Consider the following 16587-nt stretch of genomic DNA (forward strand, 5'->3'; position numbering starts at 1 on the left):
TTACAGACGATTTGAACACTAGAGGATGTCAGGGATTTCATCCTTCCTTAGGAAGTGCCTCCCGTTGTGATAAGGAATGTACAGATCTTGGCTCCCACACTGCATCTAAAAGCAGCTGCTAAATATTGCTTGAGAGGGGGCTGCACTTCAAAGACTGTATCTGCAACACTCCATGGTGAAATGTGTCACAAAAAAAGAAAGAGGTACAAGTAATAGACAAACAACCCAAAGGAAGAGTCAGAGGAGAGGTTTACAGGGAGGAAAACGGAGAGCAAGGGAAGTGGGGGCTATGAATGGAGGCAGCAGCATGACAGAAGCTGGGGGGCAAGTCGGGCTCCTGGCTGCCGTAGGAAGTGTTTGCTGGGGCATGAGGACCCTGGGCAGCGGCTGTGTACAGTGTGAAAGAATCAGGATTTCCATCAGAGGGGGAATTCAGGTGGGTGGCTGAGCACCCAGCCCAGCAGGTTCCGGCCATCTGCGGTGGGCTGGGCTGGGCTGGCTGCAGGGCTTGGCGGGGGATCACAAGATATCACCTCTTCCTGGGGTCATTTCCCCAGCCGCTGCCATGGCGTCTGTGGCAGAAATGACTGTGCCGGAGCTGTTTCTCAGAGTGGGAATGCATTGCAATTATCTTAAAAACCAACCTCTGCTTGCATACCTCTGCAGCGTGCTGCTCGCACAGCAAGCATGGTTCTGTGCCCTGGCAGGCACCCACGCACCTGCTACATAGCCTTCCAACTGTCCAGTCCACTCCCACGCCTTTCCATTCCCCCACCAGAGCCCTCCACTCACACATCATGCCCCATCCCTCAGCAACCAGCCTTAATATTTCATCAGCGGTCACTGAAATATGGTGGCTGTGCTGGTGTGAAATAAAATCTCTATTCTTTCTTTTTTTCTACTTCCTTAAGGATGCAGCTCTCCAATGAAAAGTAAAACTAGTCCCATACATCCTCTGCCTGTTATCCTTATTCCTGCTCCAGTCTTCACCTGAAGAAATACTCAGTGGTTCTGGTCTTTTTCAAATGCTTTTATAACATTTTCAGTCCTGTTTTGACAGCTCCCAGGAAAAACATTAGTGATTTTGGAGGACACAAATCTGGGAGTTTTGAGGCAAGAGTTCAATTGCTGGCATTGCCCATTGCTGACATATTATTTTGTAAGAGAGTGATGGGGTGTCAAATACAACAGTGAGACTCCTGCTCAATGAGAAAAAGATGTTTGGAATCAGCTGCCATGCTTTTAAGAAAGGCTTCATAAAGCTGCTTCATATGTAAATGTGGTTTTGATTGAAATCCTCAAGAAGATGGAAATGTTTGATTTAGATTTACATAGCAATATAAACAGTAGGGAATTTCTTCACACTTGTTACATGACCGATGTGTTGACTATGCACTCATACTAAGGAGCATTATTCTGGCAGTGCGTGCTAAGGTGCTATAGAAAATGTTCAGTGACATGTTAACAGCAATTTAACAGTTTTCTTTATACTTAGAGGCAATAGGATTGATAGGGAAGTGAGTTTTCATGTGTTGCTACCTACAGGGACCAGTAACAGTTTAGAGAACAGTCATTGGCTCACAGGGTATTGTGGTAACCACTGGATTAATTCTGCATCATATGATACTTATGCAGAACATGCTTTTGCAAACACACAGAACCTGTTTTTTGGTCATGATGCGATTTTTTTCTATTCAAACTTACATTATTCTTATAAATACTGTTGATTTATCAGCCATAAATCTCATAGATCTGTCCCAGACAGATCTTGTCCCAGACAAGATGGCATCTGTGTTGAGGCAGGCTGGCAGCCCTGTGTACCTGGGTGAAATCCCCCACTAGGCTCATGGTTGGCCTGAACATGCAGCATCTTGAATCTTACCTCCACAGGAGATGCAAAGCAGGAGAGCTATGACTCAGAAGCTGCGTACGGTAGATTTTATTCTTGCTTTTTTAATATAGACCTACTTCAGGTACTATAAATTGCCATAGGTGTTTATGAGACAAAAACCTTTACAGAAAGACAATAGAGAAGAGCAGTTCCATATGCTTTGCTCACAGCAGCTGCAGTAACGTGAAAAGGCTGGAGAAAGTTTAACTATTTTAAGTGAGTGATGCTGTCCCAGTACAGTAGAGTTGTGATTGTATTTACGAATATCTTAAATTAATCTTTAAGTTGAACAATTATTCTATTAAAAATAAGATGACATAATCTTATCAGTTCAGCTAAATAAAGTTCACATGAAGGTTACCATGAGCTAATATTACTATATTTAAATATTCTGGGATGATTACAAATGGTTTTCTTTCCTTCTCATGATACCGCACTTACAAATGCTGTTTATAAAAAGAAGTTGGCTCTTTTTCACCCTGTGTCATCTTGTAGTGAAATCACCAGGCAATGTTCAAAACTAACATCAAGATTTCTGTTTACGCTGCATAATTGTCCAATGAAACTCGCTGCTACAGGGTCTCACAGAGGCTACAAGCTGAACAGGAGCTCAAAAACTGTTCTGAAGCTTGTGTGAACCGTGAGTCTGAGAATATCTTCTGTGAATTTCGTGTCAGCCCCCATGTTCCATGTGTGTCTTTGGTTGAAAACACTGACTGGGGAAGTGGCAGCAAAGTCATGAAGTCCTGAGAGTGGGGAAATGGGAAGGGAGTAAGGGAAAAGCAGCTGCTGGCATTGTGAGGGAGCACTGGGAAGGAGGCAAAGGGACAGCAGCCTGGCTGTGTGGGCATGGCAGCAGAGGAGATGGGAAAAGGAGCAGGTTGTGGGGATGGTAACCTTGGAGAAAGGCTGGGAACCACTCTCCTAATTTATGAAAATTATGGAGAAAGTTCTTTTTACATTTGGTTATTGTTCCATTTCTGGATATCTTGACCAGAAGTGTTTGGTGATGGTCACCCTTGGACTTAAGATACCAGACTATCAGATGCATTGATTTAGGAATAGCACTTGTTGGGTTTATGTATGTTGCACAGAAGAAATACTCGTTAATGCTTCCTGGTGAAAGGAGAAAGGTCTGGTGAAGTTGGACGGTGCAGGATATGATAAAGGCTTCAGGAATACAGTGTGCTGGGAAAGATGCATAGCCACTTCTTGAAGAATTTTATAAACAACCATTACACAACACATTACAATGATTTAAACAGTATTTCTGACAGATTGCTATACTTATCCATCTCAACTTGAAAGTAAATGTAACAGAAGAAATGGGTGGGACAGTGGAAAATTACTCCAACAAACAGTGGTTCCTATCTTTTAAGCATAGTGAATAGACCTTTCAGCAGAAGCAGGAATGCCATTGAAATTCATTAGGTGTGGCATTTCCCTGTTCAGCTGAAATGAGAAGAATTGTATTGAATTTCCTTCTCTGAAATTGTTCCAGAAAGAAAATGTGATCTGTCAGATAGCTAATAAATGGGTTTCTGTCTTACAGTCTTTTAACATTTGGTGTACAACAGAAAAGAGTAACTTGAGCATCTTGGTAACTTAAGTGCTGTGCTGTTCTGTAGGCAGTGTGAGCCTACAACTTGCGAGTGATTCAGCTGTTGGGCCCCTTCAGATTCTGAGTTTCCAATGTGAAACATGAAAGAGTCTAAGTGAGCATCAATTCTTCTGAAAATCACATCTCTTCCAGATGTCTTCCAAGACAATGTCCTGTGATCCTAAGTCACCCATCAGGAGGCATGTCCAACGAGGACTGGCACCAGTGGGCCTCAGTGGCCCCATCAGGGGGAGGAGCAGGTCAGAGATGGCAGCACGAGGCTGCCTGCCAGTGCAGGAGCGATGCTGAGGGCAGCCCAGTGGACTCTCATAGGCCCAGTGAGTAACTAGAGTGAACTGAGAATGTGTTGCATACACCTGATGCCTGTCCTGTGATGCAAACTGACATTTCCTTTGGCATGTCAGACACTTACAGCAGTTTGGCAGCTGTGTTAGTTTTGGTTAATCACAGAATGGTTTGAATTGGAAGGGACCTTAAAGATCATCAAGTTCCAACCCCGCTGTCATGGGCAGAAACACATTACACTAGATCAGGTTGCTCAAAGCCTCATCCAACCTGGCCTTGAACACTGCCAGGGATGGGGCAGCCAGAGCTCCTCTGGGCAACCTGTTCCAGTGCCTCACCACCCTCATTATAAAAAAATTCTTCCTTAGATCTAATTCAAATCTTGCCTCTCCCAGTTTAAAGCCATTGCCCCTTGTCCTATCACTACACGCCCTTGTAAAAAGTCTCTCTCCAGCTTTCTTGTAGGCCCCCTTTAGGTACTGGAAGACTGCGATAAGATCACCCTGGAGCCTTCTCTTCTCCAGGCTGAACAGCCCCGAATCTCTCAGCCTGTCTTCATAGGAGAGGTGCTCCAGCCCTCAGATCATCTTCGTGGCCCTCCTCTGGATCTGCTCCAGCAGCTCCATGTCCTTCTTGTGCTGGGGTCCCCAGAGCTGAACACAGTACTGCAGGTGGGGTCTCATGAGAGCAGAGTAGAGGGGCAGAATCACCTCCCTCGACCTGCTGGCCACTCTTCTTTGGATGCAGCCCAGGATATGGTTGGCTTTCTGGGCTGCAAGCGCACGTTGCTGGCTCTTGTTGAGCTTCTCATCCACCAGCACTCCCAAGTCCTTTTCCTCAGGGCTGCTCTCAACCCATTCTCTGCCCTGCCTGTACTTGTGCTTGGAATTGCCCTGACCTATGGGCAGGAATAATGCATGGGAGTAACACCTCGTTATCAATACTCCCAAAGCTTAAGGGCAACTCCATGCAGCAGTGAACTTCCCTCTCAGCTGGGATGTCACAGCTCTTCAGACTCCAGAATCAATTGTTTCAGGAAACTATATCAGACTTTACAAAGCTCTGCATGTTTTAGTTTGGGATAAGGAGGATGACAGAGGCAAGTACAGCTGATGCTGGTGTTGCTGTTGAAAACAACACACTGTCAAACCACAGCCTGTGCGCCTGTGATACTGTAATGCTCAAGCTGACAATGCCTGGTGGGCTGCCAGCTATCAGAGAGGGCTGTCATTTTTCAGTCCTTTCTATCTTTGCATGCTGCCCATCTTAGTGACACTCAGAGTGATGACAGACCACGTGCTGGCAACAGGGTATTTCTCTACTCAATGCTGTATTTACAAAGTTTTCTTTTTCCATCACTTCATTATTTTTCTACTTACTGAATTTTCATATAGCTTAAGGTTAAATATCAAACATATTTGGGCACATTTGTTCATTCAATAGTCATTATCGGCTCACAGCTAATGCTAGGACTCTCCTGCCATGGTGTGCTATAAATAGGCCGTTTCGTTATATAACTCAGTGGAAGGATTTAGAAGCCTTTGCCCAAAATCAGTTGTATCAGAAGGGTCCAGATTTTTTGATAGCTATTTTATTTCACCAGCTACTGCAACTGGATGCCTAATAAGCAGAGGAATAATAAATAATAAAATTCAAGCTGAAGGTTGTGAATTTGAAAGCGTATCATAGCTGAGAATTAGTGGTCAGTTCAGGCACAAATCCTTCCCTGGAGACAAAGCTGCCATTCCGGTCAGCTGCCAGAAGGAATTTCAAGATGCTGGACTTGATGGTCCCCTCTCACAGAACCAGAAGTCTCACAGGTATCAGGGCAAGTTTGTCTGAAGTTACATAGAGTGAGATCTATAATAATTGAATTCTACACTCTGGGACCAAACCCAACAGAAATAGAAGACCAAAAGGAACAAAGGGGAAAGAAAATGGCCCTCTTTCAAGCTTGACTGCACAGAAGAGTAGAAAAGCTGTGCTGCCTTCACATCCATACAGTTATGGCTGTGGAGTTGTGCGGCTGTACAGAAGGGCAAGGTAGTGTTTTGACATTAAGAACCTGTCTTGAAAATAAAATGAAACTATTAAAATCCGTACTAAATACGATCCGTACTAAAAAATGATGGTGATGAAACATTGGCAGTGAAAATTCCTTATATTCTGTTCACAGAATTTATAACTCAGCAAATTGTCTGACCATAAAAATCTCATATGAAAGTAAGGATACTAACTGTTTGGAAGTAAATTTGTGTTTGTCAGTCTCTAATTTTTCGCTGAACTTTAACGACTTAATTAGGATACTTGAGTAATCAGTTGCAAGGAAAGTGTGCTCTGGTTTACTGAGCTCAGGTTTCTTGCTCTGGCTGTGCTTCCAAGAACTTCAGCAGGTAAAATTAGCAAGCAAACAGGATCACTGGGAAATTATATTCTCTGGAGCATTGTTGTCAACAGCTAAAACTTGAACACAGCATTTTTGTACATGGCTGAAACCAAGAGTGGTTTCAGTAGCATATGCAAAGAATGGGAGAAAATGAGCAGCTCAGGATGTCGTCTGAGGAAGAAGACCAGCCAGAGACCCTCACTGGCTCTCCTTGGTCTTGGGTAAGAGCTTATGTCCCAAGGTTGCATAAATAACACTTAAAACTCTAGAAAAAAGTAATAAGCTGTGCTATGTGAACCTGGATAGAACTGAGTATCATCAGCTTTTTTACTCTCCTGTTGAAGTTTGTGTTTCATTAATGGTTAGATTGTCTGTTCCAGTTCTACCTGTGGACATTTAAAAAAAAAAAATTGAATGGAGAAAACCTTCTTTTGCTTCTGTTGTGTATGTCAGATGCTACAAGAAAACCTGGCTGATTCTGTACTGTTTGCTTTGCTGTCTCACAGGCCATGTAAAGCAGCACTGTTGAAAAACACCTTTTAGGTATAATGGAGGGAAAATGATGTAAACAATAGTCTAAATGTTTGGTCTGAAGGTCTGCCTTAAGAAAAGAGCCAGTGAGACCTCTATTACAAATACAGAAATGTCTTGCCATATTTTTTTTTGTAAGATAGAAGCTGTCTTAATGAAAGCCAATCTGCACTCATGGTCCACTAACAGTGGCTGCACAGTCCTGTGTTTTAAGATCTGGGCTTGATGCTTAATGCTGCTAGAGCAGATGTGGGTCATTATGGTTTTCCGATGGAAAGACAGGATGCATTCACTCCGAAAGCACTTTGAGTGGAAACGGGAATAGCTCTACTGAATGGTCTGGGAATTCTCTAAGTTTCAGGAAAAGAAAAGGGGTACAACCAAGGCTTTCAATTACTTTAAAAAAAGCATTAAAGTGATTAAAAAGCAATTATATGTCTTGAAATTAGTATTTATGGTTTCATTTCACAACCTTAAATTTACATACCTTTTTACAGACATACACATCTATGTCCATGCTTGAAATGGTTTCTTAAGTGTTCGTGGTCAGGCACGAAAGTGTGTGTAAGCATGGAACTGATACTTTCTGCAGGTACTCAAGGAGCCATCAGAGACAATTGCTTTTTGAAGGTAAAAGGCATAGAATAAATAAATAAATTTAGCTGATGATAGGAATGTGGATTTAAAACAGTCTCATTTTTGGAGGAACATGCAGGGAGGATGAAAAGGAGGACCTGTTGTTCTCACTATCAAGACACAGGTTTTCAGTTGAGCAACAGTATTTGTGTGTTGGTGAACGTCTATTTTTGATGGGTAGGAAGATAATTTATAGATGTGGATTTCTTAATTAAACATAAGTAGAAGCTTTCTATTTCCACCGAAAATCCTCTACAGACTGAGAAGAATGGAGGTTAGATGTGGAGAGATAGATACTGAATAGTTAGCAGATAGTTGGAGTGCTAAGGAACACCTAAACTACATTAATATAAGCCACTCTGAGTATAAACACAGAAGGCAGGGATTTATATTTTTTTCAAACTTCAAATGTCAGTGGATTTCTAGCTATCAGTTTTATTAAAAATTAAGATGTCCTACAAAATATTTTGACTATTGCATTTGTATGATGTGTACTTTAGCTTAAGTTTCCTTCTGGGATTTCCCTTTGCATATGTGACTCTTAAATTTCCAAGGGAAATCACAGTTCTCACTGCTCCGTGGAACAATCTGTTCTGCAACAAATGTGTAAGTTTCATTACAAGTTAAATAAACAGTGTTATTCAGCATACAAATGATATTGGATTTCTGATAGAAATAGATGTGCTAAAGATCATTTGAAAGTGTTGCTATTGGCCTTTAGGAGTTGCTGACTCCAGGCTTCTGCTAAGGACTTGAGAAAAGAAAGACCATTTGCCTCCATAGATTTTCTGAAGTGTTTCTGAATGTTGGTATATTGCAGAGTACAGAGAAAATTGTGGTCCTTGGAGATGACAGAATGCATATATTTGGGAATATTAAAAGCTCATAACAGAGAGCTCTTAGATAAAAAGATTCCCTAGGTATGCAAAGATAAACATATGAGCTCTAGGCTTTGAAATGTAGCATGTGATTAAAATATTAAATGCTTCCAGAAGAAAAAATTTGTTTTTGTAAGCATCTAGATGTCAAAACACTTCCTCTGATTTACCATGGCGTTGCAAGAGGACCACACAAATTTTCTTTCCCAAAGGATATGAATGAGATTGTACACTTCTGTCCTTTTCAGAGAAGGAATAAAGGAAAAATAACAAATCAATTATACAGCACCGAAAGAAGCTGGTATAACACAGTGAGGATGTTGGTAGTAAAATTTAAACACAAGTGTCCTTAGACTTGAAACAGAAAGATGCTTACAGAGACAGCTTTATGGTAACTACATAAATTAAGCAACAAGACAAAATTACCTTAAAACCCTGCATAATCAGTCCAGTTTCTCTTCTGTTTTTGATCAGTCATTGGTGATGTGACGGCATGTGAAACTTCAATAGAAAATTTTGGCTAACCTGTGTTTGGAAGGGAGGGCTCTGTCGGAGCAGTGTGACCTGAAGCCCGGGATGCTGCTGGACTATTTAGGTTATGCCATCCTTAAGTATTTGCCTTTCTCGAACTCTTGTGAAAGTAAGATAATTATAAATCCTCTGCAATTATTACAGTGCGTTGCCACAACTTTGTATGGATAATGCAAAGGTGGGTACTTCTAACCCATTTTTGCACCATTTTAGCCCATATCTAAATTGGGGAGAGGCTGCTATACGCTGCAGTGCTCTCTCATGTTGGGGAGCAGTTATTTCACAGTTCAGGATAGCTTTGGAAAGGGCATACTAAAGTCTCTCCAGTCCATTCCTGCCCCCTGAAAACACTGTACTGGCAATACTCCCAGACTGCACCCTGCAAAGGTAGGAGGAGGTGATGGCTGGCGAGGTGAGAAGTTTGTGATGTACAGAAAGAGGGGCAGCGGGCAACATGTCCACCTCGGGGCAATGGTCTGGCTGTGATGGAGGAGTCAAATGTGGCAGTGCTGTGCCACTGGCATTTTGACAAGGCTGTCTCTACGCAGTCCCCTCTTCTCACTGGTGACAAACCCTCAGTGACAAACTCTACCAACCTGCAGACAATGACAATGTCTGCAACCGTCTGCCAAGCTGGGCCATGTGTTGCTGGTGAGGAACTCGTCCCAACCTTGCCATTAGCTTAGGGCTGGAACTGGGATCAGCAACCACATTTGAGCATATTTGCCAAATGAGATGGGCTGGGGAAGCTGGAGAGGGCAGGAACCATTCCTGCACCCATCTCTGCCTCCCTGAAACCGTGCTTACCCCTGGTCCCAGTGGTGGGACACTGCTGTATTGTGGGTGGCCCCGTGCTGCCCTATTTCCTCTGCTCTGCTGGGACAGCCCGGCAATGTGATGGAGGCACTATGGCTTGTGCCCACATACCCCCAAAAAAGCCAAGCCAGACCATAAATAACAACTGCAGTGAAGGGGTGCCGTGGTCGGGATGGCACGGAAACCTGATTTCCCATTTTGTGACTGGGACAGGCACACGTGGGGCATGTGGTGGCAGCTGGGCTTGTGCCATGTGCTGTTGTTGGCAGCCGGGGGCGAGCATGATGAGAGGGATGCAGCTGGTTGCAGGGAGATGGAGGAATGCCCTTTATTCCGGTGATTAGTTTGTTTGGATTCCAGCTTTTTCATTGTTTAGCCAGTTCAGTCAGGGGATATTTATCTTGTTTTTAAGACTGCACTTGAAATCCCCATACTCCAGGTCACTCTTGCTGGTGTAAGGCTGCTCTGGGGGAGCCACGTTGGGCTGTATGGCTGCCACTTTGCAGGGAGAGCCACCAGCCGGAGTGGACATGTCCCAGGACACCTGTGGAGCTTCTTCTCTTCCCACCAAATACTGCCCAAAACAGCCACTGCTGGGTCATGCACAGAGAACGTTTCTGCTCCTCCAGCCTGGGACAAGGAGCAATGGTATTCAGCAGGTTAATGGGATTATCTCAGATGGAGACATGGTGCCTGGCCTGATTTGCCCCCCAGCACCCCTGGGCATTGCTGCCCTCCTGTTGGGTCCCGCCAGCAGCCCCAGCAGCTGAGCCATGGGGGGATTTTCTGAGCTACACTTTGCAGTGGACATTGAAAGCCCATAACATAGTTAGCAAAAAAATACATATTAGAGAAAAGAAAATATTGTTAAAATATGTCCAAGTTCTCCACATGGCAGTGTTTCTTTCAGTTTGACCCCTTAAACATGCTTTTTTCACCTCATAATTAACAAAATACTGTGGGTTGCGTAGCTTAGCTAACAGATGCTGTCAATGCTGTTCACGTTTAATTACAGAAATATCCAGGAGGGACATTGAAAGTACTCACCCACCCTCATTATCACCGAATTTTAGAGCAGAACTGGGCCTGTCAAAGCATAGCAGATACAAGGAGATCTGTGCAAATTCCTGAATCAAATATAAACTTCCCTAGGCAAAATTCAGGGTTTATTTTCCAGTGTTTCCACAGGTAGCTGTGCTCTGAGATCCCAGCTCGAGACTTTCATGTTCAGAAGAATTTCTACAGATTTCACCTGAACCAAGAGGGTGGACCATCTGTGAAAATCCTCCCTGAACCACTTGTACTGGGTACCCAAAGTAAACGGGCACACTTGAAAACTGTAACCTTCATTTCTCTCCTCCCCTCAACTTTTTTGCATTAATTTAACCTGAAGCTTATATTGTATTTTGAGATCCTCTGGGAGAAGCCTTCTAGAAATGCAAAGCCTTGCTGCAATTAAGTTGCCATCTGCTGCCAGTGCTGCAGCTGCAGTTGATGCTGCCGTGGGAGAGGGATGGGTTGGCTTTTCAAGGGCAAGTTTCTACCAATCTCTGCCCAGTCCCAGGCCAAACCACAGGGTCATTGATAAACCACTGTCATTTCTCTAGGGATGCAGACTGTCCTGGATTTACTAAATTCCAGTGAGGCTAACAATTTAATTAGCATCAGTTTCTTTGGAAAGCTAAAAACATCTGCATGTCTCTCACTGTGAGACTTTTACTGAAAAAAAACTTATCCTGTGTAAGTGGGACAGAGCAGTCCAGGGCTGGAGGCTGCTCTCCCCCCACCGATGCTGTGCTGGCTTGGACCAGCTGGAAATCAAAGCCCATTCACCCGGTGGCTGCCATCACCTCGAGTCTCCTGCACTTCACAGCAGGGATGCCCCCAGCTACTCAGAGAGCAGGACTGTTCCTAGCTGTCCCTGCAAATGGGAACGGTTTGGGCTCCGGGATTGCCCCATCCTGTGGACCTTCCCCAGTGAAGGATCTCTCACAGGAGTCCTGATACTCCCCTGGCTTTGCTTTCTGACTTGTGGCTGATCTGTACCACTTCAGGAACAAGGATTCAACAACTGCTCTAAGCACAAGGTCCAAGGTGTGGGCTCTTGTTCTGTTTGATTCTGGTGGGTCTTTTTGCAGCTATCTGCTGGGTGGACCTCAGGTTTTTCAGAGGCAGGGCTTCTTTCCCCCAGGATGGCCTTACCCCGCCATGCCCGGCAGGTCAGCAGCCGCAGCCCCGGGAGCAGGTGCTGCCTGGTTGCAGCCCCTTGCTCCCATTTCGGCGGCCTGGCGCTTCGGCGACTGGAGGATGTATTTTTGCAAGGGTAAATAAGTCTCAAAGGTATTCACTGCAGATCTGCTTTCCTTCAGCATGAAGCATGTATGCTGCCTTCCCACCTACTGAAAAACAAACAGTAAATTGAACCCGGACCCTTCCCTGTGGCTCACCCCGGAGCTCCCAGAGCAACTCTCTGGGGAGCCGACCAGAGACTGAGCCCTTCTGCATTTTATTTAGAGCAGATTGCTGGAGGTCAGCGATCCTCTGTATCTGGAGATCATGTCTCAGAGAGCCTGCCCTGTCTTAATATAGATTTGAAAGTTCAGCTTGGTCCATGGGGACGACAGGCTGAGGGCAATAAGTGGCAGGCAAACAGTATCAAGGCTGTCAGCTGCTTCGCCCTCAGTTCCCGTCACCTACGCTGCCTTTGCGTGATAACCTTTCTGTGCATGATGAGTAATGCTTTAATAACACTTAGTTATCTTATGCTGCCATAAATGCAAACTGAGAGTTAACCTCTCTGTTTCCGACTCTCCCACTCCTCGTAGTGGTCTGTGACAGCTGAATCTCACCTGGAGCAGGAGTTTGCATCATGCCAAGGCCACAGCCTAAGGACTGGGCAGCCCAGGGGTGAGCTTCAGCAGCCCTGACCCAGCGGCTACGCAAAACCTACACTGACATCTGGGCACAAGTGCAAAACACTCTCAAAAGTGGAGCACATAAGAAAAACCCAGTTCAAACAGGCAGAAAGCACAAACACATCTCCAAGAATCAGGGCTGCCTTAAAATCTGAGGTTTTTGAAAGCAGTGAACAACATACTTGTTTCCTGCTACCCACTTTCAGACATTCACATTCAAAAATTTATCGAGTTCTTACGAGTCATGTCCCTGGGAGATAAGAAAACACTTCCTGAAAAACAGCAGAAATCAGATAAAGGCTGGGCTGTCATAAGCCAAGCGTTTCCCACTGCCATCACCCAGAGAGGCCACAGATGACATAACGGGGTGCACACAAAAAGGGAGGATCATGCTGGCACCCCAGAACATGCATGCTCTGGTTTTAATGGGCACGAGCAGGGGCCATCATCAGAGAAGAGCATCCATGGCACAATGGTTCAGGAAATGCAGAACTGCCTTCTGCTTTGCTCGAAATTAAATATATGGGGGGGGCGGGGGCAGGTGTTAAGGAAATGAGAGCAAATGGTCTTGTGGATCTCATTGCTTTTACAGAGCTAGAAATAATTAAGGAATTGCAAATGGAGCTGCATATGTCAAGGGCTAGAGACAGGCATGGAAGTGCTTGCAAAGCAGTGCTTGCCTGTGCAGTAAAGGAGCAGTGAGAAGAGAAGGGCACGTTTTACCGCAAAGCCCATCCTGGCAGGGCATGCTGCCATACAGCTCAAGCCCCCACGCTCCACATTTAAACGCATTGTGTATTAGAAATGAGGCATATCCCACTTGGGATTGCAGTTCGTGAAACGAGGAGGAAAAGTGACCCTGAGACCATCCTCAGAATTAATCTTCTCACTTTTGGTACCAGTAGCCAGCCTCATAGGGAAATCGGGAACCATTTTTCTGAGACATGACCAGTATAATATCATACATACAAATGCAGAGGAAAAAGAAGTTCCTGAAAACATTTCTCATTTAATCTATGGACTGTATTGTTCCAACCAAAGCTAATACCTTTTGTTGCACCTTCCTTGCCTCTGTGCACCTGTGCCACTGCCCATTGTTGCTGTGTTGGGATGATTTTCCTGCAAAGCTGACAGCAAGGGAGAGTCTCCAGTCAGCTTTGCAGAGTCTCTTTGCATTGTGTCCGATACGGGCCTGACACTCCCCTTGTGGGTGGGAATTTTGTGTGCATGCATGGGAGTTTTGTTTAGGTTTCAGCAACCGAAGTAAAAAATTTTAAAAATATGTATTTTAAATAAGGCCTCTGAGATTTCAGCGTCTTGGAAAATTTTGCAGCACTGACGTGGCACTCGGGCAGGAGTCAAGAGCCTGTTTATCCCCCATTAGTACCATTATGAAGTTATAGCTCCTTAAATCTTCAACAAGCGGTAAGCTGTGATTTTTATCTTTACAGTGTCCTAGGAAGTTCATCATCAAAACCACAGACCACAGTACAAAAGAGCAATCACTTACTCAAACACAGCAGGTGATATATTACAGGCACTGTTACCAGGCAATAGAGACATGCCCATTCACAATAAATTCTCCATCTTTCCTTCTGAAAGGCCAAGAAGAAACTACTTGATGGAGGGATTTATGTGGTTTCTATATTCTCTTGCCCTCTCTTCCTTTTTTCCCTTCTGTCTTCTGAATTTCGCAAAAGCCTTGGCCTGACCTTAGAGTGATGATGGTTTTGTGACATCGCTGCTGAAATGCACTGCTATAATGGATGATTAAAGTGTCCTTTGGCCGGGAGAGACAGGGAATACCAGGGATGAAGGGATTGCATGGCTGCTCCCAAGCAAGAAAAGCCAGGAAGCAGCTCCCTTTTATGAGAGTCTGAGAAAACAAGAAAAAAAAAGAAAAAAAAAAAGAGATGGAACATCGACAGCTGGTTTAAAAAAAATCTTTTTTTATTCAGACACAGGCTCCTTCTGAAGTCAATTGTATCAATCATCTAAGGATGACCTCTCAGAGGAGTAAGATTTTGCAGGATTAATCTAGAATTTGGTGGATAAAGAAAGACCAACTGACATTACCTACTCAGAATTGTGCAAAGCATTTGACACTGTCCCTCACAACGTCTTTGTCTCTACATTAGAGAGACATGGATTTGATGGATGGACCACTCGGTGGATAAGGAATTGGCTGAATGATGGCACTCAAAGAGTTGCAGTCATCGGCTCGACATCCAAGTGGAGATCAGTGACGAGTGGTGTTCCTCAGGGATTGGTATTGGGGCCAATGTTGTTTAACATCTTTGTGAGTGACATGGACAGTGCGATTGAGTGCACCCTCAGCAGGTTTGCTGACGAAACCTAACTCTGTGGTGTGGTCAACATGCTGCAGGGAAGGGATGCCATCCAGAGGGACCTTGACAGGCTTGAGAGGTGGGACTGTGACAACCTAATGAAGTTCAACAAGGCCAAGTACAAGGTCCTGCACAGTGGTTGGGGCCATCCTCACTATCTATACAGGCTGGAGGATGAAGGGTTTGAGAGCAGCCCTCCAGAGAAGGACTTGGGGACACTGGTGGATGAGAAGCTCAACATGAGCCAGCAATGTGTGCCAGCAACCCAGAAAGCCAAGTCTCTCCTGGGCTGCATCCAATGATGTGTGGCCAGTGGGTCGAGGGAGGCGATTCTGCCCCTCTGCTCTGTGTGAGACCACACCTGAAATACTGCATTCAGCTCTGGGACCCCTCAACAACAGAAGAACACAGATCTATTGGAGTGAGTCCAGAGGAGGGCCACAAAGATGATCTGAGGGCTGGAGCACCTTTCCTATGCAGATAGGCTGAGAGAGTTTGGACTGTTCAGCCTGGAGAAGAGAAAGCTCTGGAGAGAACTTCTAGCAGCCTTCCAGTACCTAAAAGGGGGCCTGACAGAAAGCAGGAGAGGGACTTTTTACAAGAGCATGTAGTGATAGGACAAGGGGTAATGGCTTTAAACTGAAAAAAGGTAGATTTTGAATAGATCTAAGGAAGAAATTCCTCACTCTGAGAGTGGTGAGTCACTGGAACAGGTTGCCCTGAGAAGTTGTAGATGCCCCATCCCTGGAAGTGTTCAATGTCAGGTTGGATGAGGCTTTGAGCAACCTGGTCTAGTGGAAAGTGTCCCTGTGGCAGAGGGTTTGGAACCAGGTGATCTTGAAGATCCCTTCTAACTCAAACCATTCTGTGATTCTATGATTCTATAAATTAATTCAGTACACAGAATATTGCTACTTTTCTTTGCTGTTCTTTACTTCTTCAGTGGCAAAAGCCTGAAACTTGGAGCCTTTGAGCTAAGTGGTAGATACCTGATCCACAGACCATGTGAAAAGTTTTAACATTATCTTTCTTCGTTTAAATGCAGAGCCAGCAATGTGTTTGCTTAGCCACAAAAGCAGAAAATATGCTCTTTTTCATTCTAACCCAGTCTTATAACTGTTATTTCAATTCGTTGATTTATTAATGTCATTGTCTTTCAGGCCATAGCCATATTACAAAACTCCGTAGTATGGAAAAAATATAGTGAGAATAGCTGTTTCATGAAGATAATTTGCAGTAATTCCCTGAAGGCCTTCTGGGCTGCAAAATATCCTAAAACGAAATAAATATTTTCCAATCAATTTTCATTAAGAAGTTGCAAACTCTATTTGTGCTCCTTTCTGCTTTTGCAGAAGGTGTATTGCTGCCAAAATGCCTCTAAAGTGGAGCATTTCTAAACCAAAAGTGACCTCCAGTGGCCACATACATTATTTATGGCCGATGCCTGGTATTTATCTTCCTCTTGTTAGAAATGAGTCAACGTGATAATTAACAGCCTATAGCAAGCATGGTCAATTAAATGACCATGCTTTTTTTTTTTCAAAAAAAGCTCATTTCATCTGGAAGTATCTTTACATCCAGGTGTTTTGTATATCAGCTAACCAGTATGAAAGTTTTTCATTTATTTACCTTTATATCAGTGTTTTACATCTCAGGGGTGTTTTTTCTGCGTTATACTGGGATAAAATGGACCATCCTCTTTGCTCACTCTCTGCACGTAGCAGAGCTTTGATGCTAACATCCATATAG

The 16587-nt window shown here is 44.2% G+C and overlaps 1 protein-coding gene across 1 annotated transcript in view; it reads left to right on the forward strand.

Moving 5' to 3' along the window:
- The first annotated feature begins 6314 nt into the window (after positions 1-6314).
- The window catches only part of LPIN1 (lipin 1), an 82187-nt gene continuing 71914 nt past the window's right edge, over positions 6315-16587 (forward strand). Inside the window, exon 1 of the mRNA XM_086608395.1 lies at positions 6315-6404. Coding sequence (XP_086464521.1) covers positions 6315-6404 — 90 coding nt within the window. The remainder of the gene's footprint in view (positions 6405-16587) is intronic.

The sequence above is a fragment of the Tauraco erythrolophus genome, chromosome 2, assembly GCF_009769465.1.
Source record: "Tauraco erythrolophus isolate bTauEry1 chromosome 2, bTauEry1.pri, whole genome shotgun sequence".
Classification (NCBI taxonomy): Eukaryota; Metazoa; Chordata; class Aves; order Musophagiformes; family Musophagidae; genus Tauraco; species Tauraco erythrolophus.